The sequence below is a fragment of the Kryptolebias marmoratus genome, linkage group LG18, assembly GCF_001649575.2.
Source record: "Kryptolebias marmoratus isolate JLee-2015 linkage group LG18, ASM164957v2, whole genome shotgun sequence".
NCBI classification, from domain to species: Eukaryota; Metazoa; Chordata; class Actinopteri; order Cyprinodontiformes; family Rivulidae; genus Kryptolebias; species Kryptolebias marmoratus.
Genome location: NC_051447.1, coordinates 3460965 through 3488452, shown reverse-complemented (window position 1 = coordinate 3488452; position 27488 = coordinate 3460965). Strand labels below are relative to the sequence as shown.

Genomic DNA, 27488 nt, shown 5'->3' with positions numbered 1-27488 from the left:
GTGCTGGGATGACACAGATGTGGACTTCATCTGGTGGATCATCAAAGCTCCAATAACTGCATCCCTGCTGGTGAGTACAGGACGGGGACAGCGGAGCCGTCCTGCGATTATAACGGTCCTCAATCTTGGACCTGTCCTGCTTTTTGACTCTAACCTCGTGTTCGCATGATGGGCACCGATGAGCGGGCAGCAGAAGCTGTTTTATGTCTGACATGCTACTGAAGGAGGGTTGACTGAGTGTTCCTTTGTTTCTCTGCTGCTTTCTTTCAGCCAGCCGGGTATTTTCCTCTGTGTGTTTGACTGAAGATGTCCGCCACAGCTTATCAACATTAGCAATCGCATAAATGGCTATAAGCCAGTCAGTTTTACAGATTTTTGGCTAGAAATAGGTGTGGTCGTAGCTGAGAGTCATCCCCAACACATATTCCAAGCGCTAACAGATTGTAAGACATCTTTAATTAAAACTCTGGCGCTGAAGGACCCAGGTGAAATTCATTCCTACAAGGAGCGCTACTTTTTAATGTTTTTCTGAGATGATCAGGGGTGTGATTTGCTTCCATGTTAGAATGATTTCCTCCTCAGTGTTTTAGCTCATATATTCCTTCCACAGCAGTTGCAGTTTATTACAAAGGTATTTTTGTGTTTTTATTAGCTTTGACAGAAGCTGTGACTCAACACCAGTTTGCATCATTGGCAGGTTTTAATGTTTACAACGTGATCCAGTGTCGCTGACTGTTAAATTAACTGCAGGATTTTCAGCAGGGCTAGAAATGTCCATGAAACTGATGTTTTTTTGTTTGTTTTGTGTGTGTGTGTGTAGGTAAACTTCATCATCTTCATCAATGTGATTCGTATTCTGGTGCAGAAGCTGAGGTCTCCGGGAGTCGGTGGCAACGATACGAGCCACTTCAAGTAAGACAACAAATCCAGCTCTGTCAATGTGCTCACACATGGAGGATGAGTGGGTATTTATCGTGTGTGTGTGTGTGTGTGTGTGTGTGTGTATAGGAGACTGGCCAAATCCACTCTGCTGCTCATCCCCCTGTTTGGGATGCACTACATGGTGTTCGCCTTCCTGCCAGAAACTACGGGACAGGAGGCTCGAATCGTCATCGAGCTCGGTCTGGGGTCCTTCCAGGTACAACAAGAACAAGTGTTTGTAAAAATAAAGAAGAAAAAGATGTAATTCCTGTCACTACATATCGTGTTTCTGTCTTTTGAAGGGATTCGTTGTGGCCCTGCTGTACTGTTTCTTGAACGGAGAGGTAAGGAATTAACTTTTATTAACTTTTTTTTATTAATCAGCCACAGGATGGTCCTTGTTTTCTATACTCTGAACTGTTTTTTTAATCAAACTGCAACTTATTACGTAAACGTAAAGATGTTGGCGTCTCAGGATTCAGGATGGGTCAGTTTGGAGTTAACTGAAGGATGCAGCGACATCTAGTGGATCGATCTGCATCACAGGCAAACAGACTCCTGCAGGATCAGCTTCAGTGTTTCAGATATATTTTTGTTATTCATTTAAAGGTAGCCTTTAAAATTATTTTTTTATTTTTCAATCTTGCTGAGCCTTTTGGATTTAAAACTTGTCTATGCAAGGCAGAGGGAGATATGCTTTCCTTGAAGAAATGCTCGTTTAATTTCCCTTTGGCTTGTGTGTGTGTGTGGTTTCAGGTGCAGGCTGAGTTGAAGAAGCGCTTTTGGAAGTGGCAGACTCAGAGTTACCTGAGCTATAGCAAACGACGGCGTACGCTGTTCAACGAAAGCAGCACCATCACTCAGATATCCGTCCTGGACAAATCCAGCCCCAAAGAGAAGCTGAGCTCTGAGGGACAGGGACAGGCCCTCACGTCCAACAACGTGTCCACGGTTTGAAAGGGGGAAAAAAGTGTGAATTTTACAGAATAAACCACAAAGCCTCAATGTTGAAGGTACTTCATAACTTTGTGCAGTTTATTTTTCTTGCTGAGCTAATATGAGACCTTTAAATCTGGTGAACAACATCGAACTTTCCTCCACGATGGCAGAGATTACAGGGCTGGACAGCTCGTTGTTTGTGGTTTTGCTTTGGGCCAACTCCTCCACATCTTCTAATCACTAAATCAGTTTTTGAAAAAGCACTTCTACCACACAACCTTTATCACCCCTCTGCTGCAGATAAGAAACATTTAGCCTGCTTCGTTTTGTGGTCGTTTTGTTTCACTTTCTGACTTACTGAGCTGCTCAGAAACCAGAAAGCTGTCAGGAGGAGCGGGAATATGAGCTGCAAGATGATTGTTTCTTTTATTATTCAAGAAAGTTGGCTCAAACTGATCGGTCACAGCTGAGGTGAATGATTCTGCTCACCAACCACCTAAAGACCAATGAGAGAGCAGCAGGTCCGAACCTTCAGGTCAGTTTGTGCCAACAAGTTGTAAAAACAGTCCTGATGAGGCGTGAAGCTGCTCGACCAGAGGATAGTCCACTCTGGAGCAGAACTGGGAAAGATTTAAAGTCTAAAATGCTTGGAAGATGAGCCAGGATACCTCAAAACCAACTTGATTAATAATCTAAATGATATTTGCTGGTAAAATCCATCAGCAGCGTGGAAGGATTCAGCTACAGTATTTGAGAGAAAACAACAAACTCTTGCTGCTTTCTGTGATTACTTTCTGTACCTTTAATCCAGTAATTTGTTGACGTTTTTCTCGCTTTGACTGACGTTATTCCCTCTGACGTTTCGTTTCTTGAACTGATTGTTTCTGTTTTTAGAGGATTTTCCCATGATGCCGTCTGCGGCTCTGCCTGCAACGTGTTGCACAGTGCATTAGCGCACATCTGGAGCACTAGACTGTAAAAGCTTTTTTATTAGTCAGATGATTGTTCTGATGAGTTTGCGTGAATGTAGTTAGAGTTTTTATCGTGTCGCAGTTTGTTCAAAGCCACCACGTTAAATCTGCTAAAGAATCTTGATCTAAGCTGGTGTTTACACCCAACATTTCTGTAAAATAAATGTGATATTTTTATTATAATTATTATTTAGAGCATTACAAATAAGAAATATTAGGTTAATCTTGATCAAGAATTATAATTTAAAAGAATGAAGAAGTCGATTTTATTGTTTAAAAATGTGTATTGATGCTTTTTTTGTATGTGTTTGGACTCTTTGTGTATTTTGCACACATGTACAGCAGACTGCACTGTACGTGCACATCATGTACATATATGTGAGAAAAGTGGTCCACAGTTCCTGATCACTGCAGTGCCTTTTCCATGACTGACTGTACTCAGATCTGTGGAAGTAAACCCTGCTTGTGACGCCATCAGATGCTTTTGCCTAACAGATGTGCTTCTGTCTTGTGTTCTGCTCCAGAAAAGATCAAATAATCGCACTTTTGTGGAAACAACAAAGCATTTAAAACTGCTGCAAAGACTTTATGTTTGATTAATTTGTTTTAAAGCCTTTATCTCACTGGGCAGCGACTTGTTAGAGTCAGAAACTGAGAAAAAAATTCACATATTAGATACTTAGAGCAACTTTTAAATTATCTTCTTTTTTTAAAAAAAATTATGGCTTTTTTGTGCACAGCTTGCAAAACTGCATTCATGGTCATGAACATAATTCTATTGTCCATCTTCGCCCAAATTATACCTACCTCGGCTTGTTTTGTACTCACTTTAGCAGCCTTCCTCATGTTAGACCTGGACTCAGATGGTTTCTATCAGAGGAGATCTCCTGTGCAGGAGTCAAAATACAGCTCTAGAGGCGTTTTGAGAGAAAATCTGTTGCACAGTTTTTCAAAACTGAAGTGACGGGACAACACGCCTCTGTGACTCACAGGAGGAAACTGAGAACCCCCATTAATGTCACGAGACGTTCTGGAGACTCCGTCATGGAAGCAGTTGGTCAGCTGGTCGAGGTGCCACCATTAGTCTCCAATCAGTCACAATTTGGTTCCCAATCCTCCCAGAGTTGTCCAACATTTCCCTCACTTTCAGTCACCCATGACTACTGGGTTTGCAAATTTCTTGAACACATGAAAAGACCCTGGGTCTCAACTGGTCTCCAGCAGCCGCAGCCCAGTGAGGTACAAGCTTTACTTTTTTTATTTCGTCTGGACTTCGTCAAGTCTTAAAAGTTTGATGTGACCGTTTCTCTTAAAGGATTTATTTAACCACACCTGTCCACGTTTCAGGTTTGGTGTTTGCTGGCTGATGGCTGCATTAGAGGAGGTTTGGATGTTTGATAAATGCCAATATCCCATGAAAATATCAAAACCAACAAGTTTCACAGATTCCTCCAATTAAAAAAACATACATACGACACTTCATGTGCATATTGTGTCGAGCACCTTATGATGTGGTGAAGAGGAAACCTGTAAGCCCCAACAGCTGCGAGAGACAAACTGAGTGAAAGGAGACAAAAATATCTACACTTAGATGCATAATTTGTATTTGTTGTTAGGGTAAGAAGAGTTTGTAAGATAATTAAAATTTCAGAAACTAGTGTAACGTCTTCATCAACTGAACACTGTGGAAAAATCTGTAAAACTTATAAACTGTGATTGTGTAAAAACTGTTAAAGGTTTCAAAATGTCGGTTCAGGCTTGACTTTCTGTGAGCTGTTTAATTTCTGGATGATGTTTCTGCTGTGAAGTCTGAGCTGCAGAGCTCCAAACAGGACTTGGTTTATCTCTAATGTTCAACAAAATCCCATCGATCGCCATTATTTCTTTTCTTCTTGCAGTTTGTTTTTGGGCTTTAGTTTTTTTTTTTTTTGCAAAAGTCTCAGCACTCTTTCAGATCAAGCCGCACGTTCTGGTGGACATTTTGCACATCTGTTTTAGAAATGTATTTTATTTTTACAGCGATGCGTATGTTTTAGCACCAAATGGATCTGCTCACCACCGAGAGGCTGAAGAGTTGAATAAAACAAACCAGAAATGAACCAACAAGTTAAACATTTATTTTTTTATACCTTACAAAAAAAACTTATGTTCACACACAAAATAAAAACCAGAACAATGCAGTGAGTAAAAGCTTGTGATACATTCAGCCATCAAACTTTAGAGCCCCATTTCTTCGCTTTGAACTGATTCAAACAGGCAAGAAACACATTGAAGTAGTTCAATAATACCATCAAAAAAGGAGGAAACAGAAATCTGATCATGCTCTGCAGTAAAAACTAAAGCGTCCAGCAGCTTTTATGGCACCGTTTACTTTCCCTCATGTCTGTAACATTCAAAGGAAAAGTGTTTTACAGGACGAGAGCCACAATTTACCAAACTATTCACAGTTAAAAACAAAACTGTATGCCTTACGCACTCGTTACAGCAGCTTTAAGACAAAAAAACAAGTCGTATTCCCCAAAAAAGTGATTCTGGTCAAATGAGATTAAAACAAGTCATGCATCGGCCTGTTAGAGTTTACTTTACAGCGAACACCATCAAGCTTTAATGAAATCATAAAAACATGAGAATAATCAAAAAGCAGCTATTCACAGAACATTTACAGCATTTGCAGCTTGTTTCACACCTTTAAACTGCACTTGATTTAGTCACAAAGGTTTGGCTACTTTCAAACACTTTTAACTAACTACTTCAAATAATATTTCTCTTCATAATTACAGCAACACCTTTGTCTGACATCAACAAAGTACTGGCGAGATAAGGCTCCAGCTTCTGTATTCGTCAACCAAAACAAATGATAAGAGGTGGTCTCCATGAGACTGTCCAGAACCGGAGCGCAGGAGGTGCACGATTATTCAGCCCTTTCCTTGAATCAATCAGAGCCCTCTGACGGCTGCGCTGCTATTACTGCAGCTCTACAGCAGAGTGGGACAGTTTCTGGTCAGCCCTTCACGCGGTGGTTTTGCATGGTTCGAACTCTTTTCAGTTTGATTCATCTGGTGTTTTCTTTAAACGTTAACGATACCCAAAAAGGTCGGGACGTTTTTGTGAAATGGTAAAAACAAACAGAAAGCAATGATTCTGAAACAACCTCTTATCAAAACATTTTCATTTTGCTAAAAACAAAAAAATATGGAAGCCGGGAGAGGAGTTAACGTGTTATTTTGACTTGACGAAGCTTGATTTCTTTAGATACGGAGCTAGAAAAGTTACATTTTTCTTGTAATAACTAGAAAATGATTTCAAAATCACAAATACTTCTTCAGATATTGGTTCAAGCTGAAAATGAGGAACAACCATCACAGATTTTTACACCTGTTACTAATATAATCCATAGGGGAGGGGGGGGGGTTAAAATCATTGCCAGAGTTAAAAAAAAATAGCACATTTTTGCCTTAATTGGTATAAAATATGACAAACAGTAGTCATAAAAGTAATTAATTCTGACCTTAATCAGCTTCTTTTGAGCTGAAGGAAGTTGGTTTCTTCAGATAATATTTCAGAACTTCAAGAAAACAAGGCAGCGAGCTGGATTCCAGCTTGTTCTCCAGGAAATCACATCAAATTATTTATAGCAGCTTCCATAGTTGAAGGAAAAATGGTTTGATAAATTTGTGCGGACTTTTCAAAAGAAAACAGGAAGATAATTTATAAGATGTGACCCCAATCTGCTTTTTTTTAAAGTAGTGTTTAGTGTTTTTGTTGCTAAAGGAGAGAAAGAAAACCTTAAATCTCTTTTTTCCAAAATCAGATAATTTAAATATCTGATCCTTAAACACTCAGAGATAGATTCACAAACAATATCACTGATAAATGTTTGAAAGTGTTACTTAAAGCCACCTCTGATAATCGGCTCTTTATTTAAAAAAAAAAAAAAACACTCAAAACATTTAATTCAAGTCACAAATTCCTCCTAAAATCTGTATTTAGCCTCATAATAATTACCAAAAGCCTCCAAGAAAAGTGCTTGATTGATATTTTTGTTCCTTTTTGTGTATAATTTTAGAAAGACAGGGCTGTAAAAAATTGAAAGATGACCACATATTTTAAAGAAAATAAATATTTAGTCAATTTGAGTTTTTATAGATGTAAAATATAAGGAAATACAATTAGGACCAAAGGATTACAAATGTACAAAGTTAAATCTCTCAAAATATGATTACATGTGTTTAATATGTTATATGATTATTGTTTTTCTTCTTTTGTGAAAAACAGGAGTTTAAAAAATCTTCAATCCAGCAGTTTGAGTCTATTTTTTTTTTTTAGACATTTTGGCTCCAAATTACATTTTTACACATTTAAAGTCTGAAAAACTGCAAACAGGTGAAACTCAATCACTCTCTGTCATCAGAAAGGTGAATTTAGGAAATAATTCACTAAATATTTGTAACGTTTAATCATTCAGGCCTGTCTTGTTTTAGAGTCTCATGGCTTTAGTTTCTTGATCTTTACAGAAATAAGACAAAAAACTGCACAGAAAGTTGCTTTATGTTTGTAAAAGAAAAGAGCTACAGCGTGTTTAATAGCGTGTAAATATGGAGTGCTGTGCATTAAAACATCGAAGCGTTTCTTTCCTAAAAAAAACACTGAACTGGTCGTATGTTCGACTCTTCGAAGGCCTCCAGGTTTATTCAGAAAAACACTTTAATAACCCCTTTTTTTTCTTGACTTTGTAGTTTCGTTTTCAAAGAAAAAGACAATCTTTTAATTCATCAACAGAAGTGAAAATAATAATTTTTGTGCTTGAAGGCACTTCTGGAGACACGGAGCGGAGTCGAGCGTTTGGGTTCGGCTGCAAAATAAAAAATACAAAAAACTGAGGAAGGAGTTAATAACTCGTCTTTGGAGGGAGATCATTAAAAAACCACATGTTTTAAAGCATCAAAAACACCATAAAGAAGCTGCTAAAAGATTCTGCGGAGAAGGGTTTTAAATGTTGCTTTTTCTGACATAAATCCCAATTTTATCTGGAAAGAAATTTCTCTAGACAAACCCTAATCTGTGCATGTTTTGGTCATTGTAATTGTATTTTATATAATATAGACAAAACCCAAAAATCTGAGTGCATATAAAGCCACTTCACAAACACTAAAAACTGATTTTTACAAACAGATTTTCATCTCAGTCTCACAGATAGGACAGCTTTCACGCTTGAAAAGGTTCCTGTGTGAACAAATATTTAAATACGAGCACAGCTGGAGATAAACTGGGTTATATTTGTGCACAAACCAGCTTGTCTCGCTCTCAGATTTACCAGTTTGTGCACGGAGGACCCTTTCTGAGGGTGGAAACTGTCACTTTTGTGAGGCTGACGGTAAAAGTCTGCAATATTTGTTCTTTTTTTTTAATGCAAAGTTGTTTTACACATGATCAGATTGATCTGAGTGTTGATTACAAAACACATTTACATTTTACCCAAACTTGTGCCCAAATAGTTGTTATTAAGACTAATTTTGCTCCATATTTTTCTGTAAAAAGTGAGGTTTCTGGTGGTCGGTACCTTCATTCAAGATCCAAACAGACAGGAGGATCAGGATTACACCAAAATAAACTCAACATCCAGTTAAAACACTGAATTCTCACAAGTAACGCACATTTACAGTTAATGCGACTTCATGCGGTTAGATGAACTCATGGTTTTTCCCTTCATAAGTTGAATTTGTTGACATTTTCTGTACTATCGGCTGTTTAAAACTACAGACTCTTCCTCTGCAGAGCTGAGGTTAGAAAAAGGAGTGTGGTTGTATTCAGAAAACCTCAGACACCTTTCAGTCAGCATCTAACCCTGTCCCTGTCTCTTATTTAACTATTTGTTTTTGCTTTTTTACATGAATGTACAAAATATTCCTTTTTAATAAATACTGTCTTTTTCCTCTGTCTGGTTAGATTTAACTTTCCAGTTTTTTGTGTCGTTCACAGCTTAAACATTAAATATTAGTAATATTTCATTCACAATCACAATGTTTCGTGATTTACGATGTTACTAAAATCATGGCCCCTTCAGAAACCCAGATTAGAGTCTTAAAATTGCTGTAAATTTGCCTTAAAAGGATCAGAAACCGAAGCAGGAGAGGCGGTTTTTCCTGACCTTCAGAGTGGACTTTGAGGCAAACGCTGAAAATGACGGGTACTACATTTCCCACAATGCAACACAAGCGTGTCTATGTGTTAACGATGTAGCCCAAAGTGAGCTTTCAGCTTCTCCAAAGCCACAGACGGTGTCACATAACTGCTTAACGAGGAGGAGGTGACATATTTACATCCTGGTAAATCATGAAGCAGCTGCTTTAAAGAGGAATGCATGAAAGTTTAGAGTCTGAAATCCTTTTAGACGGACTGGAATGGTTGGTGTGAAGACTCTCTGGTCCCTTTGTGTTGCACAGCAGGTTCTGTAGCACCGGACGACTTTTTTACACCAATATATACAAGCAGATGGTGATACTTCTGCACTTGGCGGAGTCTGTTTATCAGCAGAAGCTTTCAGCTGCTCCTGGATCAACATTTGGCACGTTCAGGGTTCAGACGAGAGGCTGCTTTGGGTCGCTGGAGCTCAGTTGTGTTTCCATCACGGTTTCATCGGGGTACGAGTTGAGGAAGGAGTTGTTGAGGCTGGTCATCGGGATGGGTGGGACGGGGTCGAAGGTGTCAGGTCCAGTCGAGTCGCTCAGGTGGCCGGGGTCTCGGCCTGCAGGCTGGACATCCGGATCTGGGAGCTGCTCTTGCTGAGGATGGACAGCTGCGTCCCCCCGTTCACCCCACTGCTCGCCAGAGAAGGATGCCGGTGCTTCAGGTCCACAGCAAAGTACCTGTTCACCGTCCAACTGCGCCATTTCCTCTTGATCTCCGATTGCACCTTGAGGGATATACTTCACAAGGTCATTATTAATGGACCTTGCTGGAAGGAGACCATCTCGCTGTCCCTCAGGCCCCGTTCAGACCCGGCACCAACACGTTCCCTGACCCATCTCAGACATCTACATGCAAATAAACAGCTGAGCAGCTAACAGGACCACATCACTTCTACAGTCACCTGATCCATGTCATTTTTGAGACATTAAAACATTTCTAAGAGCTCTGAAGAACCTTACAGATTTGGACAACAAATAAACTCCAACAACAATCCAAACCAGGATTACAGCGAACAGAAAAGCTGCCTGAGGATAAATTATTCTGACAAAATGAAAGCTTCAGTAAACCTTTTAAAACCCAAAACCTTGTTTCTATATTTCGACAGATGTCCGTCACGCCATTTAAAATTAGCCAACAGCCGAGTCAGATTTTATTTCACAAACCGGGACTCGTATTAGTGCCAGGTCTGAACAGGACCTTAGTCCCTACATCTGACTAACAACACGTTTACATCGCTGTAACACCTCCGCCTTACCGCCTTTCTGCTGTGGCTGCTTAGGACTGATTTCTGCTAAACCTTTACATTTTTACACAACAGCACAAAACAATTTAAATGAAATTAAGGTACAGTTCAAAATAAACTAATGTTTCAGTTTATCTGCGAGAAAGTAAAGGATAGAAAAATGTGTTGGTTGTTCGGGTTGAGATTTACCTCTCCGTTCAGGAAGCAGTAGAGGACGGCCACCACGAAGCCCTGCAGGGACACCGAGGAACCCAGCATTAGACTCTCAGCTACTACCACACCAAATTTAGCTCAATATTTATAAAACTGACTGAGGTGTTATGTGTTGGCTAAGCTAGCTGCAGTCAGAGATTCTTCCAGACAAACAAATACAGACACAGATGTCATTACATTATCAGCCGCCTTTCATGAACGGGAAGGTGAAACGGCACATGTACACGAACTTAAAAGAAATCTGATTTTCTAAAATGTGCCCAAACAAGCTCCAAGTGTTTTTGTAATGAAATGTGATCAAATCTAATCTGATTTGAATCAAAATCTTTAGTTTGATTAATGAATTCAGAACATCTTGGGAAAATAACAGATGCAGACGCAGAATAAACATATTTTTTTGCCTCTGCCAGGTTCACGTTCTGGTCACCTGGAAGGATCCGAGGCCGAGCTCAAACACCAGACGCTCCCGCTTGCTGACGTTCTCTGGAGAAAAGGCGAAGACGGTGTAATGGATCCCAAAGAGCGGGATCAGCAGCAGCGTGGAGCGGGCCAGCCTCCTGCAGAACAACACGCCGACACACCAGTCATTCAGTCTCCGACCAAAAAGATTCTGAGTGTTTGTACGAGTGTGAAGATAGCGAAATAAGAAACACTTACAGGTAAATACTGGATTCATTACCGCCGATGTCTGGGGACTGCAGCTTCTGGACCAGGATGACGATGATTCCGATGAAGAGCACAAAGTTGATCTGCAGATGTAAAGATCAAATTTAAACAAACTATATTCTTGGAAGGGGTTGGTAAAAAAACAGAACTTATATAAGTTTAAAAAAACAGCGGAGATGAGAAAAGTTATTGATTCCTGATGACACAGTTTTGCATTTACGCTCACATTTGGAGGCAACTTTTCAGTTTTCTGTGACGATCCCACTCATTTCTCTATTGGAGTCGGTCAAACAGCCAGCCATTTTCACATCATTTGAAAGCTTTTAGGTCAAAAATTATAAATCTTTTGTCTTAAAGACTAACATTGTGAGAAAAAACACAATATTTTCTACATTTTGATGTAAAAATTGGGCCTGCAGAGTTAAAGCTGTGGGAGGTGTGGCAGTTTAAACAAAATTATTTGCTTCTTGAAATGCCTAAGTCAGACCAAACTACATTTTTTACATTGAATGATTGTGAAAAGGACCAACAAAATAAATATAACTATTGATGTCATCACTGTATGTTGAGGAACTCAGAGCACAAACCTCCATCTGGGCCTTAGGATCATTAAATAAATTGTAGGACATCAACCCTGTCAATAGAACTGTTATTTCTACTCCGGTTCCAGTTTTCCTACCATAATGGAGGCCAGAACCGGTCCCTTTATGACCCACCAGATGGCAGCATTGTCGTTCATATCCCAACACCTGAGAAAAGACAAAGTTCTCAACACAAGCAGACAAACCTCAACACGAAACTCTTCATCATTTATTAAGAACCAACCCGTAATCATCAAACCGCAGCCTCAGCACCGCCCAGATGGTCACACACACTGTCGGTGTTCCTGTTGTAACACACACACACAATAAGAAATAAATTACACATTGTGGGTTTCAGCTGCTCATTCAGTGTATGTGTGTGTGTGACGCGCTCTCACCCCAGCCGATGATGATGTACCAGTAGAAGTATCTCTTCTCGGGGAAGAAGGTCTCCACCAGCAGAGTGAAGAGGTAAAGGCCCTCGATGAAGAGCCAGAAGTAGTTGGAGAGGACGCAGTAATGGAAGAAGATCATGACCGCTCGGCACTCCAGCTTCAGGAAACACGGGACAGCAGTGAGCGTGCTCGGCCTGAAGCACCATTAACGGGAGAACAAAGTGTGTGACTCACGGTGTGTATGAAGCAGTGGTCGCTGTCCTCTTCGGCATACAGGACGCCATCTTTGATGAAGACGGAGATGGCTCTCAAGATGAACGACACAAAGAGGTTCATGTGGATGAAGTTCCTGGTGCAGTGGAGCTTCCTGTCGGGAAACCAAATCACGTTGGTTGATTTTATGTTTTTATTTCAAGAAGTCTCAAAAGAGGTTTATGTGTGAACATCTCACCTGAACCTGCAGAGGATGACCATGGCGATGGTGAGGGACACCAGGGAGGTGCTGTAGCCCACCGTGTACAGAGCCTTCACCGACACATAATACATGTCCTGAGAGGGAAACACAAACATGATGAACTGAGTGGAGCAGCTCCAGAATCAACTTCAGAACCTGAACGTTGCGGTGGAGCTAAACGCACCGGGTGGCTGCTGTTTCCTTCGTCGAGGCAGGCATCGACGTAGTGAGGAAAGGTGTCTGACCAGCCGAACTCGGTGCAGTTACGGCTCACCTCCCCCGGCACTGTGGACACAGAAAACTTTTAAAATAACTGATCCAGTTAAAGGTTTGATTCCTGCAACAACCTCAGTTAGCTGCATCCAGTCTTTATTATTTAGTTTGCTGTGCAATGATTAGAAAAAAAAAAGACTCTACAAACTTAAAGGTGAAAGGTCATGACAGGACAGTTAGATAAAGGCTTTATGGCTTGTTTGGAAAGGTTGTAGGAGAAAGCTTCTTTTTCTTAAAATTGTAAAGCTTCATTTGAATAGACTTCTGTTAAGATCAAAGCGGGACGTTTACCCATAATGCACAGCAGCATAAAATCAAACAGGATATCGGTACAAACGTTTCATAGCGACTGAATTACAGTGGGGGAGGGTCGGGGATTTGGGCTGGTCTTATAGAAAAATAAAATATCCAACTTTCCGACATTTATAATAATCATACTCACTTTCTCAACAGGCTACAGAAGTCTAAACATTTAGAAGTGTAGTCTCTGTCCTAGTTGATCTTTAGACAACAGAGCAACTTAAAGACAAGTTAATGATGAAGATGAACGAGGAGTCTCCAGACACTGACCAAAGTCTTCCTCGCTTGTAAACTGAAAGAAGACTTCAGGACAGATGACCCTGATCACTTCACCGATCCTGGCCGGCTGCCAGCACGTCAGATTGTCCCAAAACCACGGGCAGTCTGCGAAAACGACACAAACACCAAAACGGTTTTATTTTGAAAGGGTCCGCTGACTGCAACATATGCAGCGTTTCACCATCTTCGTGGTGCAAATATCTGTTCCACAAAATCCCATATTGTCACTGCAGAAACCTTTTATCTCCAAAAACAGAAATTTTATCTTATTTATTTCTTTAAAAAGGAACTCTTTTGGTCACAAGCTCTTTTTAAAACCCTTCCCATAACCATAAAATAAAACCAAAGCCGGATGGGAAAGATTACCAGTAGATGTTTCATAAAAAGGTGAAAAATGGAGATAAGTTAAGATAAATGGAGTTTTTTATCTGACAGTGACGATTTTAAACACAAAATGAAAGATTATCTAAAAGCATCTTTTCCAACCAGAAATGAAAGAAAATGGAAAATTATATTAATTTAATTGAATGATTTTTGTTGCTGGATCTTATTATTTTAAGCTAGACTCAATAACTCAGATTATTAGTAGAAACGGCAGCATTTTTATAAGAGATTTGAAAGGAGAACTGTGATTTTTCTTTCTTTAGATCAGTTTTTTGTTTGTTTGTGTTTTGCATCCACAAGTAATTTCTACTTACTTTGACCTTTTTTCTGTTTAGCTCACCTGTTTCCACCTGATTGGTCAACACCAGCAGCTTCTGCAACAATCAGCTTCAACCACAAAACCTGTTTTTTGCTTTTTATAGGCATTATAAACTTTAGCGATTAAAATAATATGCAGATTTTTAAAAGAAATAGTCAAATGATTGATTTTCCCCCAAGAAAAGACAATTAGCAGAGGAGTAAAACATATATGTGATATTTTTAAAGTGTGTTGACCTTTTTGAGGATGAACTAGTCCTCAATCACAGGTTGGATGCAGATTAAATGTCTTCATGAGAGGCCGTTTTCATCTCTAAAATGTTGTCTTTAGCAAAGCAAACATCAGACAAGTTCTTTACCCAAAAAATTTTCAATAAAGCAAATTTATCTACCAGCAAAACCTGTAAATTTGACTTGACAAGTTTATTTAAACATTAATACAATTTTAGAAGCAGAAACATTCCATCAAGATGTAAATTTGTTTTGCATAAATATCAGTTTTTTCACTTTCTGTCGTTGTGACTTTAATCCAAATTAATTTTTTTCTCCACAAATGCAAATTATTTGCTGTCTGCAGAGCTCTCAGATCAGCTGAAGATGAAAATAAATTATATTTTACGAAAAGGTTTTGTACCAAGATATCATTCTTTTTAATTAAATCAATGCAACAGGAGAAAAAAGTGGGACCTGTGCAGGTAAAAAACAAATGTTTGTTATGCGCAGTACACATTCAACTCACTTACTTAGAGTGAAAACAGAAATGTGACCAAATGAGGAGATAGGAGACAAACCCAGGTGATTATTTTTAGCCCTGAAAGTTTGTTAGTGCGATCATCCCTTCATCCATCACTTATTCTGTGACAGACGCCCGTCACTCACTGATCAGCTTTCATTTTTACACTTCTCATCACCACGAGACGTCTTCCAGCTATCCCTCAATATGGAGATGCAAGTTTAATTTTCTTTGCTGAATTCAGAGTTTCTGCAGGAAATCCGATAGAAACAGAAGCAAACCTCGAAACTCTTTGCGTAGGCGCGTAGGCACGCAGGAAGGAGTTAACCACAGCTTGTTGACTTATCTGCTCCTCATTAACATGACAACCCTGAAGATGTTCTGGTTATTAACGTCTGTGGTTTTTTTTTATTTTAATAAGCATCCTGTTAAAACTGTAAGTGGTTTAAGCACGAAGCGGAGGAATTATAGGCGAAAACAACACAGGTTCACAAAACAAAAGCTTACCAAACTCAGAGTTGGACTCCTCCGAGGCCATCATCTCCAGGCATTTCTCCTGCTCCCTCTTCATCACACAGTTGTTGGGAACCTGTTGCCTCGAACTCTGAAAACCAGGGAAGACAAAAGACACAAGTTAAAGAGAGGAAGAGCAAGAAGAACAATGCAGAAGGGACTCAGGGATCCCTTTAAACCCTCAACCAATTAAATAAATCACTGCAACCCTCTGAAGCTAACCGATCCAAAGGAGGAGCAGTATTCTGGGGGAAACAAAGGCTTTCAGGTTTGCACTTTTCACACCGGACCACTCCTGTTTTTTAAAGACGCACAAAGATAGGTCTGCAGCTGCAACACAACCAGGACCAGAGATCACAATCCCAGGACCAACTCAGAGACACGACGCCGGGGATGGGGTTACGGCCCCTCTGGGAATGAAGAAGGCGGGTCGGGACTAACATCTCAGAAAAATCCCGTGTCTCACTGCTAGCTTCAATTGGGAAAACGTGAGATTACAGCTTTTACAGGGCGCCACAGGGGACCTCATCTATCCGATGAACTCAACAGTGATTGCTCAAGGGCATTCACATAAATTTGTTTCATAATAATAAAAAAGCACTGCTGCTAAACAGTCGAACATTCACTGAACAGGCTTTGCAGCAGAGACACTGAAGCTTCGGTGTTGCGTTTTAGCGTCTGGGCTGCAGCTGTTGCTTCATGAACTGAATGCTGCTTATGTGTTTGCAGTTTATTCTCATTTATTCTCAGAATGCCAGCTTCTCTTTTATGTCTCAAATCAGTTGTAATTTAGTTTCATAAAGGTTGCAAACCCTTCCCAAAGTTGTCTCACATTTCTCGTACTTTCTGACTCACAGAAAACTAAACTGAGACAGGTCTGGGATGGTTTCCAAACGACACTGTGACTATTTTGAGCAAAGATTTGTTTTGCGTTATTTAAGGTATTTAAAATTTGTGACATGAGGGTGAGGTCCCTGCGATTCAAACTTAGGAACGCTTTGAGACATTTCGGAGACTCCTTGGCGAATAACGATGCCAGCAGTCGCAGCCCAGTGGCATACGAGCTGAGATGGGTTTGTTTTTTATGTGAAGAACTTGAACTCAGTGCATCTTGACATTAAAACTGTGTATTTTTCTGAGAGGGAAACTGTAAACGGACACTTTCAAAACAAACTTTAGGTACTTTGGAGAAAAAACATAATTAATGTTTCCCCCGAAGAACTTTTAAATGTTCTGCCCTTGTTTCCTAAGCTAATTTTCAAAAGGAAATGATCAGAACTGGTTAGCATTCTTGGCCAGGTTTCTACTGAAAAAGACAGATTTATTCTAAAGGAGACTTGTACCTAGATATTAAAAGGATATATTTATGTACTATCAAAACTAAAAAGCTTCTGCCTAATTGTGCCTGCGTGCCAGGTTCTGTATGTTACTGCAGAAAGACAGATATTTTTGTGACGTTTTGCTACAATATTTATTCAATCTCAAGGCACATATGCTGTCTGACATTAATGAGTTTTATCAGATGGCTTTGTGTTTAAATGAAATCAAGATTTTTAATAAAGCAGAACGTTGAGCCCGCTGTGCTTTGAAAGTGACAGCAATTAAAACCTTAATGAGGCAACTTCCAGTCAAAGTATCAACCTTTTTCCTCTTCTTTCTGACAATACAAACAGAGGAAAATGTGCTGATTTGTGCCACGGCGACAGCTCACATTTAATTGCTGTCGACATTCCTTGATGGTGTCCGTAACTGAGGTGCAGGAAGGAAGTTTTAACGTCTAAAACAATTAACAGGCAGGGATATTGCTGCATAAACAATAAATAAATGATGAGGAACGATCCTTATTCATTGTTCCTGCCACATGCTGATCAATGAATTATTGATGCAGACACTCCATATGGTTACTTTAACTCAGTAAGAGTGAAAATCAATCCCTGTTTGTTGAATTTATTCAGATGAAGTCTCCACCTGTTGTAAAGTCTGTTGGTTTATTGAAATCTTATCTGGACAGATGACGGACTCAGGCAGAAGACTGGCTTCACCCCCCCCCCATTTACTTTAACTAAACGTGCATTAGGTGTCACCTTATTTTCACATTTGATTAAAAAGAAAAGCAGAAAAAGTGTCAGGAGCGATAACTGACCGAGGGCAGAAGGATGAGGAGGGTCAGCAGGCTGATTGTAACAGCAGACATTTTGAACTTCAGTTGTTTCCTGTCAACACAGAGCTCCTGCAGACAAACACAGCAGGACGCCGGCTCACCTCAGGATCTGAGGACACAATGAGACACAGGTGGACTTTATTACATCTCCTCTGGTCATACACAAACATCACTCTGCAGAAACTCTTCCTATTCAATCAGAAAGTTTAATAAAGTCAAACTCTGGGTCTGATTCCAGCAACGAAAACAACACAAATCAAATCACAAACATGCATTTATTTCCAAGGTTTCCTAAAGTTTTTCTTTACTGATTTTTTGCTTTTTTAAAGTTATTTCTTCAGTCGTTGTGCCGGACAACTATCAGTGCAGCCGTATTAGTTGAAGTGTGTCATCTTTGACTTGTTTTTATTCTTTCTGTTGTTGATGCAACAAAAGAAATGACAAGAAAAAGTGCATAGATTTAATATAAAATTTGTCCGATTTTTGTGCACAACAAAATGCCTTTTATTTATAAATGGTCAGGTACTGGACTGAAACTGAGTGGGGAAAAAAACTTTCTTGCTTTGTTTTTTTCTTGATGTTTGTATGTTTAATCGGTAATCTAAAGCTTCTGCAGACTGGATGAGTCAGAAATGTGTTGATTATGTTTGTGCTCAAAGGAGACAAACAGCATCCTGAACATCCAGTTTAATGATAAGTTTTTATTTTATTTTCTCTTTGCCTCCTTTGTGGAAGGAAATCATTTATGTTTGAGTGGTTTACTTCATGGCGCTCATTAAGACAACACTTCTATGGAAAACCATCAGCAGCCATCATGGTCTTTGCAGCTCTGAAGAAATATTGTTTCCTGTTCTGTTGAGTTTGTTTGTTTGTCCGTTTGCCCTCGTGAGATTTCACAGGTCTTTTATGCATTTTAAAATTTTCAGTAAAGGTCAAATGAAACCCTAAGAGAGTCTATTTCCAGCCGAGCAGAAGAAGGAGCAGGAGGAGGTTCCGGGTCCACGTGGTCCACTTCAGGTCCAAAAACGCAGCGGCTCTCTCAGCTGTTGCCCCTGACAACGCTTTCTGGTGGAGTAGGATCGCCGAGCTGCCAAGTTCTCCCTGCAGGACGAGGCCCGAGTGTCCAAACCTGCTACTTGGCTTTGTTCACACATCCCTGCTGGCCCGGAGCGTCATGAACACGGGCTCATTACCGCCTCACACCTTCTCCGGCCTCTTCACGTCTCACTGTTGCTGCTTAGGGCTTACAGTGCGTGTTTATGAAATAATTATAATTTTTGACTGAAATTAAATCACTACTGATGGTATCTTGGTTTTAAGTACTTGTTTGCTGTTGAATAACAGATTTAGAAAGTAATTCCTTAACATAACTGACTAAATAACTAGTTTTTTGTATGCATGTTTGTTTTACCTGCCAGGTTATTTACAACTGCATATAATCATTTTCCAGTCCTTTGTTTTATGAACAATAAGATCTTGGATCACCTGCTCCATTAGTGTGGATGTGGCAGATTTTTCATGCATGCAGCCAAGTTTGTGTCCATCAGCAGGACTTTAAGTTTCTTTAGTTATTTTGTCTTTTATAAAAACTGAAGACTAAACCAGCATGTTACAGAGCTGCAGCAAACACTGCAGTCCTGGTATCTGAAACTTAAAGTGTCCATCCAGCTTTCATTTCATTATATTTTGCTTTCTTGTTTTCTTGCATTGTTGTTTTAATTAGAGGAAGAAAATATGTTTTATTACCATTAAATTTGGTCTGAATAAATCAAGTTCAGGGACTCAAGGTGGCATCAACTTCATGTCAGAAACAGCTGTGTAAACCAGAGCAGTTTACGACCAAAAAAACACAACATAATGCAGGTTTAAGACGAAAACTCTGGATGTCTGGGTGTGTTTTTTGGCCGTGACTGTCATCTCAGCAGCTGCTCACGACCGTCCTCCCTGAGCTGTAATCGCTGCCTTAATGAGTCTCAGTGGTTTTCATGTTCAGTGTTTGTAACGTTTGATGCTCATTTTAAAAAAGTCCCTGATTAAAACAACATGGAGGCACATTCACCCTCCAAATTAAACATACATGTGTTTATCACACTGGTTGGGTTTGTGGAGAACCCTTGAGTCCAGCTGGACCAAACAAAAGGAGAAAAATAAAAGTTCAGACTGTGAGTGGGTGTTTCTGTTAGCTAAGATGAATCCCCTCAGTAGAAGACTTATTTCTCTCAGGAATAAGCAGGAAAAGGAGGATTGATCAATTATGTGTAGCGCTGCAGCACTGCCAAAAGAAACTCTTTGAGTCCTCCAAGATGAGGTACATTGTTAGACAGAAAAGACGGCAAGAGATAGAGGGAGAAGGATACAAAAACAGCACTTTGGTCCTGCAGGTGTCTGCACCAGTTTATCTCCCTTTACAGCAAATTCTTCTTCTTCTGTCATTTAAAGAGCAGCCTCTGCTTCTCAGGCTTCATCGTCTAATGTGTTAATCCAGCTCCGAACTTTCTCTTTCCCTCTGAACATTACTGCAAGTCGATCAAGTCTCCGGCTCTATATTTAGCCCAAAGAATTATGAGATGATTTAATTCACATCATGACGTAGTCTTTCATTATATCAGGGACAGGGAGGGATACTTTACAGAGAAAGGGACAGAGAGAATTAAAAAAAAAAAACTGTCCTGATTTCTCGCTCCCATTAAGTTCCATTTTTCCCACAAGTCCTTTGGGCATGTTGCCATTATTAGTCTGAGATGAAGAGACTTTGAAGCGAAAAATAAAGTAGCAGATGAAAAAAAATAAAAAATTAAACAACAACAACGCAGCATCCCGAGAGACGTGAAACCAGCTCCACAGCTGAGCGGAAATTAAATAGTTTGTTGAGTAAATATAAATTTAATTCATGGTGGCTTCATTTACTTTAACTCTCTTTTTTTCATTTGTTTTGCTTTGGTATATGTTTTATTTTCAAACTTGTTTTTATGGTTTTAGTATGATTTTATTGGTAATAATTTTCTACAATTAAAACCTCTGCAGTAAAATTGAGTGCCAAATGTTTTAACATACACATTGAAATGTAATTTTTTGTGTTTTACTTAGTGTTTACGTACACTTAAAGTCATAGTTTTGGTGCTTTATGACCTAATACAGAGTATTTCTTTATGCTGGCTCCTCATCTATCCCATAATAAGCTGGCTCTGAAAACTGGTGAGCATGAGATGGCACGTCATGTCTGTTTGTGATGATCGTGTTTTACAAGGATTATGGTAAATGCATCGAAACAGCTGATGTGCGACGGTTAGAAATTTATTCTGTTGTTTAACTTGTTTCACAAAAACTGTTAAAAGCCTGAAAAACAAGAATAATTCTTTAGACAAACTGAACCAAAACTAAAAATCAGATTTCACTTTAAGGTTGTTGCTTCTAAAGTGATTACTTCATGCAAAATGTCCAGAAAGGGTTTTTTAGTTGTCTGTTTGTGATGCTAACTGTAAATAAAGTTAAACTAAGTTTAATTCATCCATTCTCTTACCCCACTTCTTCTATGCAGGGTTAGAAATGGTAAATATCTCCATCAGTCTTAGTACAAGAGGTGGGGTTGGAAAAATGGTCAAAGACGATAAGAAGCTGATCTTATATAAGGAAATAACAATAATTTAATAACAATTGCAGGAATTCCATATGCTGTTTTGTGTTATTTTCTAAATAAAAAAAGTCATCTAAGCATCTAAGCTATAAGCTCAGGGTGCAAGGTTTTATATGAGCTGCTGTAAAATCACAGAGGTGGCAGATTTACGGACATGTGAATTAAAGTGTTCAGGTTTAAGACCAGATGTAAAAACATTCCACTCTGTCTTGTTTTATAGCGTTTGTTATAAAGATCTAAACATGGACACACATTGAATTTAGAAGTACTCTCTGTTTTTACCACCAGTCTGAGTTTTGGTTCTGGTTCTAATTGCTCAACCATTCTTTGAAACATTATATTGCAACAAACATGAAAGTTTTCTGACTCTGCTGATTGTTTTTTAAATCCTATCTTGATTAGTGAAGGTCTAATTGTTCAACCACATAGAACAGCAGAGGATCCATTATTGGGACCTGCTTTGAACGAGATGGTTGGCTTCTGCTGAGCAAAGAAAATGACTGATTGTTAAAAAAAAACTAAATTAAAAAGAGTAAAAAATGGAATACAGCAGCAGAGAAATCAGTGTGGGACCACTCAGCTTGCCCTGTCAGTGTTAAATGAATAAAAGAAGCTCAAAATACTTCTGCAAGAATTCGGAGCTACCAAAACTTAATGCAAGGCCTAAACAAACAACCAATCCATGCAATCATCGATTTTCCTCATCTTATTAGTGGTCGGGTCACAGAGGCAGCAGGTCTGGGAGGAAAACCCGGATCTCCCTCCCCCCAGCAACACTCTCCAGCTCCTCCTGGAGGATCTCAAGGCATTCCCCAGACCATAGAGGGTATATATTCCCTCCAGAGAATTCTGGGTCTGCCCCGAGGTGTCCTCCCAGTTGGACGTGTCAGTGAAAATCTCACCACCAATCCTTTTGATGGGGAGGAGCAGCGGCTCCCTGAGGATGACGAAGCTCGGAGTGGAGCCGAGCCCAGGATCTATATCTCCTTCCAGTACGTGAGGGTTGGAAGGTAGATGGTCCACTAAATCAAGAGCTTTGCCCTTCACTTCAGATCCTTCTTCACCAAAGCAAGAACCTCATCACAGCAGGCAAGGTCCTGATCCGTTGGTCCAGTTTCTGCTCATGAACACGATATGTAAACTCCCCCGAGGCAAAGGTTCAACCTCAACCAGGAGGGAGTAATCCATCTAAACCATCAGTGTTAAAGTAATACTCGACTGTCTATGTATGTCCACTTTTCTGGGTGTTAATTTCACACTGTCAAAGTGTTATTTTTTAACACTTTATGTCTGAATTCTTAGTTTTGATCAGCTAATTGTTGTTGTAACCCCGACTATTGTTGACTTGTCCTCACCTTGGTACGTTAACTCATGCAGACTTGCTGTGCTAGACCTCTGTTTCATACTTTTAACAGACTTTTGTTGAAAGATTAACACTCTTATTGTGTTAATTTAACACTCAATCAAATGGACACATGTATTATTTTAACAATGACAATATTGTTGTGAAAGTTTTGTTTCGTGCAGCTTCTAACAACCTATTTTCTGTTAGTTCTGAGTGGAGCAGAAATCCTACAGCAAGTTCTGCAGAGTATATTATGAATCTAACTTTTACATTTAAATTAAAAGACACAAACTTGGACCAATAAAGAACACAGAAATTTTCAAACTAACTATATTCTGTGCTAAAAGTGCTTTGCATGTTGCTTCTAACATCCAAAGCTCTCAACAACCGAGCTCCATCTTCTATTAAAGCTCTTATTGTTACATATTTTCCTAACAGAGCTCTTTGCTCTCAGACTGCAGGTTTACTTGTGGTTCCTTGAGGTTCTAAAAGTAGAACTGAAGGCAGAGCTTTCAGTTCTCAGGCTCGAACTTACAGTTTCTGTCCGTGAGGCTGACACCATGTCTCGTTTTAAGACTTTTTTTTTTATTAATCCTATAGTTAGGGTTGGTTTGGGTTTCCTGTCTTATCCTTCAGTCCTGCTGCTATAGGCTCAGACTGCTGGAGAACAAAATGTCCACATGTCCTCTCTCTGCTGCTGTCTTTACTCACTCTACCCTCCATGTTTGTATTTGTAATTATTTATATCATTAACATGTGTTCTTCTTTGTCTTTCTTTCTATAGAAACTCCACCTGGACCAGCCATTCAGTGTTTGTCTACGTCTCTTTCCTGTCCTAACACCAGCCGGTCGAAGCAGATGGCAGCTCGTCCTGAGCCTGGTTCTAGTTCTGCTGGACGTTTCTTCCTGTTAAAAGGGAGTTTTTCCTTCCCACTGTCACCAGTTTGCTGCTCAGGATGGGAGACTGAGACAAAATGAAGATTCAACACAATCTGCTGCTTCCTTAGATAACTTTTACTGATTGGCTGATATAATGTATGTGAAGGTTTTTGTTCAGTGACCTGAGATGACTTATGTTGTGACTTGGTGCAATAGAAATGAACTGAATTCAATTAAACTGAATTACAACTCAGAGAACCAGCAACACCACAAAGAAAAGAAAGATTCAACTGAATGCATTTTCTTCTTGCTAGAGAGATTAGATTGTCAGAATCTGATTAGAAAGTAGTTCCTACTGTAACAGTGAAGCTGCAGACTCCCTCATAAGAATGACCAAAACAAATTTCACTTCCCAGGAACTGAAATTTTAAATTTTTAAGTATAATATTTGGATTTCTCTGAGTTCCTGCTGTTTTAGCTTTGCCAAGCTTCTTTTCCTCCAACTAGGTCCAAATTTTCAATGCAAGTTCTTAACACAGACTTCATTTATTTTCTTTTTAATTAAATAAATCTGTAGGCGTGCGTCAGCAATGAAGGAGAAAACATCTAGAATATCTTCGTTTGGTCTTTAATTGTCCAGCAACAAAATCAATCAAGCCATCGTCTTTGAGTGTAGAGAATAAAAAGGCTCTTGAGGGAAAATTCCGACACATTTCAAGACAAAATGAAAGCGGTAACACGATTTTTAAAATATGTGTCTTGCAGCCTTTTGCATCAGCATCCTGAATTAGATCGTCTTGATATGACAAGGAGACTCTCTGCTCAAACAAGATGCTGGACGTGTAACAAGGACGCCGTGTTGAGGCTGATGTCCTCTCCTCCTCCTTTACTTTGAGTCTCTCTCTGCTGCTCAGGCCAGCCAACACCAGCCTAATTGGATTCTTTAAACGTCAGCGTCTCTGAAAGGAAGAAAACCTTTTTTCATTCACAGCTGTGCTCTTGTTCTCCAAAGGTTTTCTCACGGTTTTAACATCAACATCCTAATGATGTGTGCTGGACGCTCTTGCGGCTTGAATACAAAGAGGATTCTGTGGTTTCACTAATGTGATGAGCCAGATGTGAACTGTAAATTTAAACAAAAAGAAGTGCAAACACACTGTTTTCTTTTGGGATAAACAAGTTTTTAGTTAAACATTCCTGACAGGCTAAGCCTATCTGAAACCCAGCTTCCACTGCGACTGTCTGCTGTTTGTTTGTTTTTGACAAAGCGGTACATATAGCACCTGTTTGGCCTTCAACGAGGATGCAGACAGGATGTGCAGATCATTCATCACTCTTTAGGAACGAGGCTGCAGCTGAGACTCAGAAATGTAAACAAATTGCTTAGCCTTGTTTCTTTATTTTTATCTCATCAACCAAATTTGACAGATGCAAGCTATAGCAAACATACTGAAATACACCCACAGTTTTATTTCCCTTCCAAGTCATAAACATTAAGCCCTGACAGGAAGCACTCTGGGACAGAAGAACGGATCTCATGAGGATAACAGTATGGGATTTTATATTAAATACCAAATTATCTACAAGAAAAATGAGGTAAAACTACAAACCCCAGTTCTCAAAAAGCTGGAATGTTAGGTAAAATATAAATAATATGAAGAATGCAATGATTTGCAAATCTCATAAACTTATATTTTGTTCACAATGGAACATAGTAAACATATCAAATGTTTGGAGAAGTGCGGAGAAACCTCTAAGGTCAAAGGTCAAGGCTGGATGTTGGTGATCTGGTTCTGTTCTGCTCAGGAACACTTCCACTTCTCATTGTCTGTAAACCCAGTTAACCGTGCCGTCCACAAATGCTGCTTAAAGCTCTATCAGGCAAAGAAGAAGCCAGATGTGAACAGATGTGTCTCCTCTACCATCCAGAAACTCTGTCGTCTTCTCTGGACCAAAGTTCATTTCAAATAGACTGAGACAAAGAGGAGAACTGTTCTGAGGTCAGACGGGTCCAAACCATCCAGCCTGTTATCAAAGCCTGCCTCTCTGATGGTATGGGGGTGCATTAGTGCCTCTGAAAAGGATCTCCAGGTTTTAGAACAACATCTGCTCCCATCCAGGACTGTTGAACAGCCTCTACAGACAGAATGGGACAACATTCAGCAGCTGCACTCCTCAGGTCCAGATGTTCACAGACTGATGGGAGTAGAAGGAGGAGATGCTTCACAGAGGGAAACATCTGGAACATCTTTCAAGAGATGAGTTGCTGCCATCAAATTCAAATTTACTTCACGTATTTAAAGAAAATGATGCAGTTTCTTAGTTTCAGCATTTAATTTGTTAATTATGTTCTATTTTGAATAAAATATAGGTTTGTGAGATTTTTGGATCATTGCATCCTGTTTATATTGCCATTTTACACAACACCCCAGCTCTTTGTTGCAGAATTGTGATTCAGTGACAGCAGGATGTCATGCAAGGTCACACAGCTTTACAAAAGGTCTGGATTCCATAAAGCCTAAGAAAACTGTGCAAATGATTCAATTAGACTGACTGATTCCTGCATGCAGACCTGTAAAACATGCATGCTTGGATGACTTACATGCAGCTGGTGTTGAGACCATTTCTAGTTGCCTGGAACTGATTCTCTTCAATCGTGTCTCAGCTACAAGTCAGTATAGAAGAATGCTGCTGTGACCATCACCTCTTCCATTCCCACAGAATTACTTCCTCTAATATTCTGCTCAGAGCTTCTCAGTGCACAGTGAGCAGCCTCTGATGGGCAGAGAGCTCCTCACGGACACATGCCGCAGGATCCTCCGTGCACCCCACCCTGACATGCCTCCGTGCAGAACTGCTCTGCTCAGTTTGAGATCATGCTTCTTTTTTCCAGCCAAGCCTTACCATTGTATCCTCTTGCCCCCTCTGAAAGTCCCGCGCTGCGACTCGTGCGCGCCGGAGACAGATCCACCCTCAGCGGTCTGAGGATGCGCGGATTCCTCGGAGGATCCAGGAGACACAACTTCCAGCAGAAATGGAGCCTGGTTTGGTATGCAGATTGAGTAATGATGGGACTGTTTTGCTTTTGCTGCACAGATTTTTAAAAAGCCATAAAATCTCCTCTTTGTTGCGCGGAAAGGATTTGGAGCGACGACCCTGTCCTGCGGACGGCTGAGCGCGTCGCCCTGCAAGCAGGAATGCGCTGCGCATTTCAACTAAACACCCTCCTCTCTCTCTCTCTCTTTCTCTCCTCACACTCACTGTCTCTCTCATCCACACACACACACACACACACACACACACACACACATGCGCAAAGGAAACACAAATCCAATCCTGTGTGATGAATGGGAGACATAAACGGTGCGTGTTAAATAATCCAGTTTACCAGATTCAACACACACAATGATGTGTGTGTGTGTGTGTGTGTGTGTGTGTGTGTGTGTGTGTGTGTGTGTGTGTGTGTGTGTGTGTGTGTGTGTGTGTGAGTGTGGTCCTGGGGTCATCATAAAGGCTCGAACAAAGGAGATCAGGACCATGGACAAAGACCAGTTTTATTTTTAAGGATAACTTGACTATCTAACAAAGACAAACAGTCTTTGTTTTAGAGTTTTCATATGTTGGGTTACCCAACATATGAAAACTCTAAAATTGGATCCAAGCAAAAATGGATTCTGTGTTGATATTTTTGCATGACTCCATAAAGGATAGAGTATATCCAAATCAGTTCAGTTTATTGTTGCAGTGAACATCTGCCCAACTAAACTCTCCTCTTTCTTTCTTCCAAACACTTTGTGACTTTAAAGGATCACAAAGAGGTTTTCTCGAACACACTCAAATGGAATTATGCAGGTATGATTCAAGGTCAGAGACATTTACGGGGTGTTCTTTCCTTTTTGAACTCAGCAGGTATGAAACTTGTAGAATATTCAGATAAAACTCATACTGTGGCCACAGGTACCTGAATAACTTCAGAACCCAGGTAGCTCACCGTGGGAACCAAGACTTAACAAAATGAAACTAGGATTTGTTGAAGGAACTCGTATCGCCTGTTTGGTTTATGTGTTGGGGATGACTCTCAACTACCACCACACCAA

At 39.9% G+C, this 27488-nt stretch overlaps 2 protein-coding genes across 3 annotated transcripts in view; one reads left to right on the top strand and one right to left on the bottom strand.

The window, feature by feature from the left end:
• Positions 1-6790, top strand: part of LOC108246657 (pituitary adenylate cyclase-activating polypeptide type I receptor) — a 29713-nt gene extending 22923 nt beyond the window's left edge. Inside the window, exons 9-13 of the mRNA XM_017434303.3 lie at positions 1-70; positions 821-912; positions 1009-1138; positions 1224-1265; positions 1678-6790. Of these exons, the coding sequence (XP_017289792.1) occupies positions 1-70; positions 821-912; positions 1009-1138; positions 1224-1265; positions 1678-1878 (535 nt within the window). The 3' untranslated portion in view covers positions 1879-6790. The remainder of the gene's footprint in view (positions 71-820; positions 913-1008; positions 1139-1223; positions 1266-1677) is intronic.
• A 222-nt stretch (positions 6791-7012) lies between these two features.
• adcyap1r1b (adenylate cyclase activating polypeptide 1b (pituitary) receptor type I) lies at positions 7013-26608 on the bottom strand. Of its 2 annotated transcripts, none has more exons than XM_017434300.3 (14): positions 26296-26608; positions 17516-17642; positions 15367-15463; positions 13416-13529; positions 12757-12857; positions 12570-12667; positions 12353-12485; positions 12122-12275; positions 11968-12028; positions 11822-11891; positions 11134-11225; positions 10904-11033; positions 10453-10494; positions 7013-9757 (listed from the first exon to the last, which is right to left on the bottom strand). In XM_017434300.3, the coding sequence occupies exons 2-14, from the start codon at positions 17564-17566 to the stop codon at positions 9410-9412; spliced, it is 1491 nt and encodes a 496-aa protein (XP_017289789.1). In that variant the 5' UTR covers positions 17567-17642; positions 26296-26608; the 3' UTR covers positions 7013-9409. The 2 variants fall into 2 exon arrangements, with proteins under 2 accessions (XP_017289789.1, XP_017289791.1); XM_017434302.3 differs by having other exon boundaries at positions 9427-9744.
• Positions 26609-27488: the final 880 nt, after the last annotated feature.

Bases quoted from the DNA above. Each gene is read 5' to 3' on its own strand.
- adcyap1r1b (XM_017434300.3), bottom strand. From the start codon at position 17,566: ATGTCTGCTGTTACAATCAGCCTGCTGACCCTCCTCATCCTTCTGCCC. The intron at 11,892-11,967 runs GTTGGTTCTTAA...GTCTTTTCTCAG, and splicing joins CTGCGGTTTGATGATTACGG to GTGTTGGGATATGAACGACA. The intron at 9,758-10,452 runs GTAAATCTCAAC...GACCTTGTGAAG, and splicing joins ACTGCTTCCTGAACGGAGAG to TATATCCCTCAAGGTGCAAT.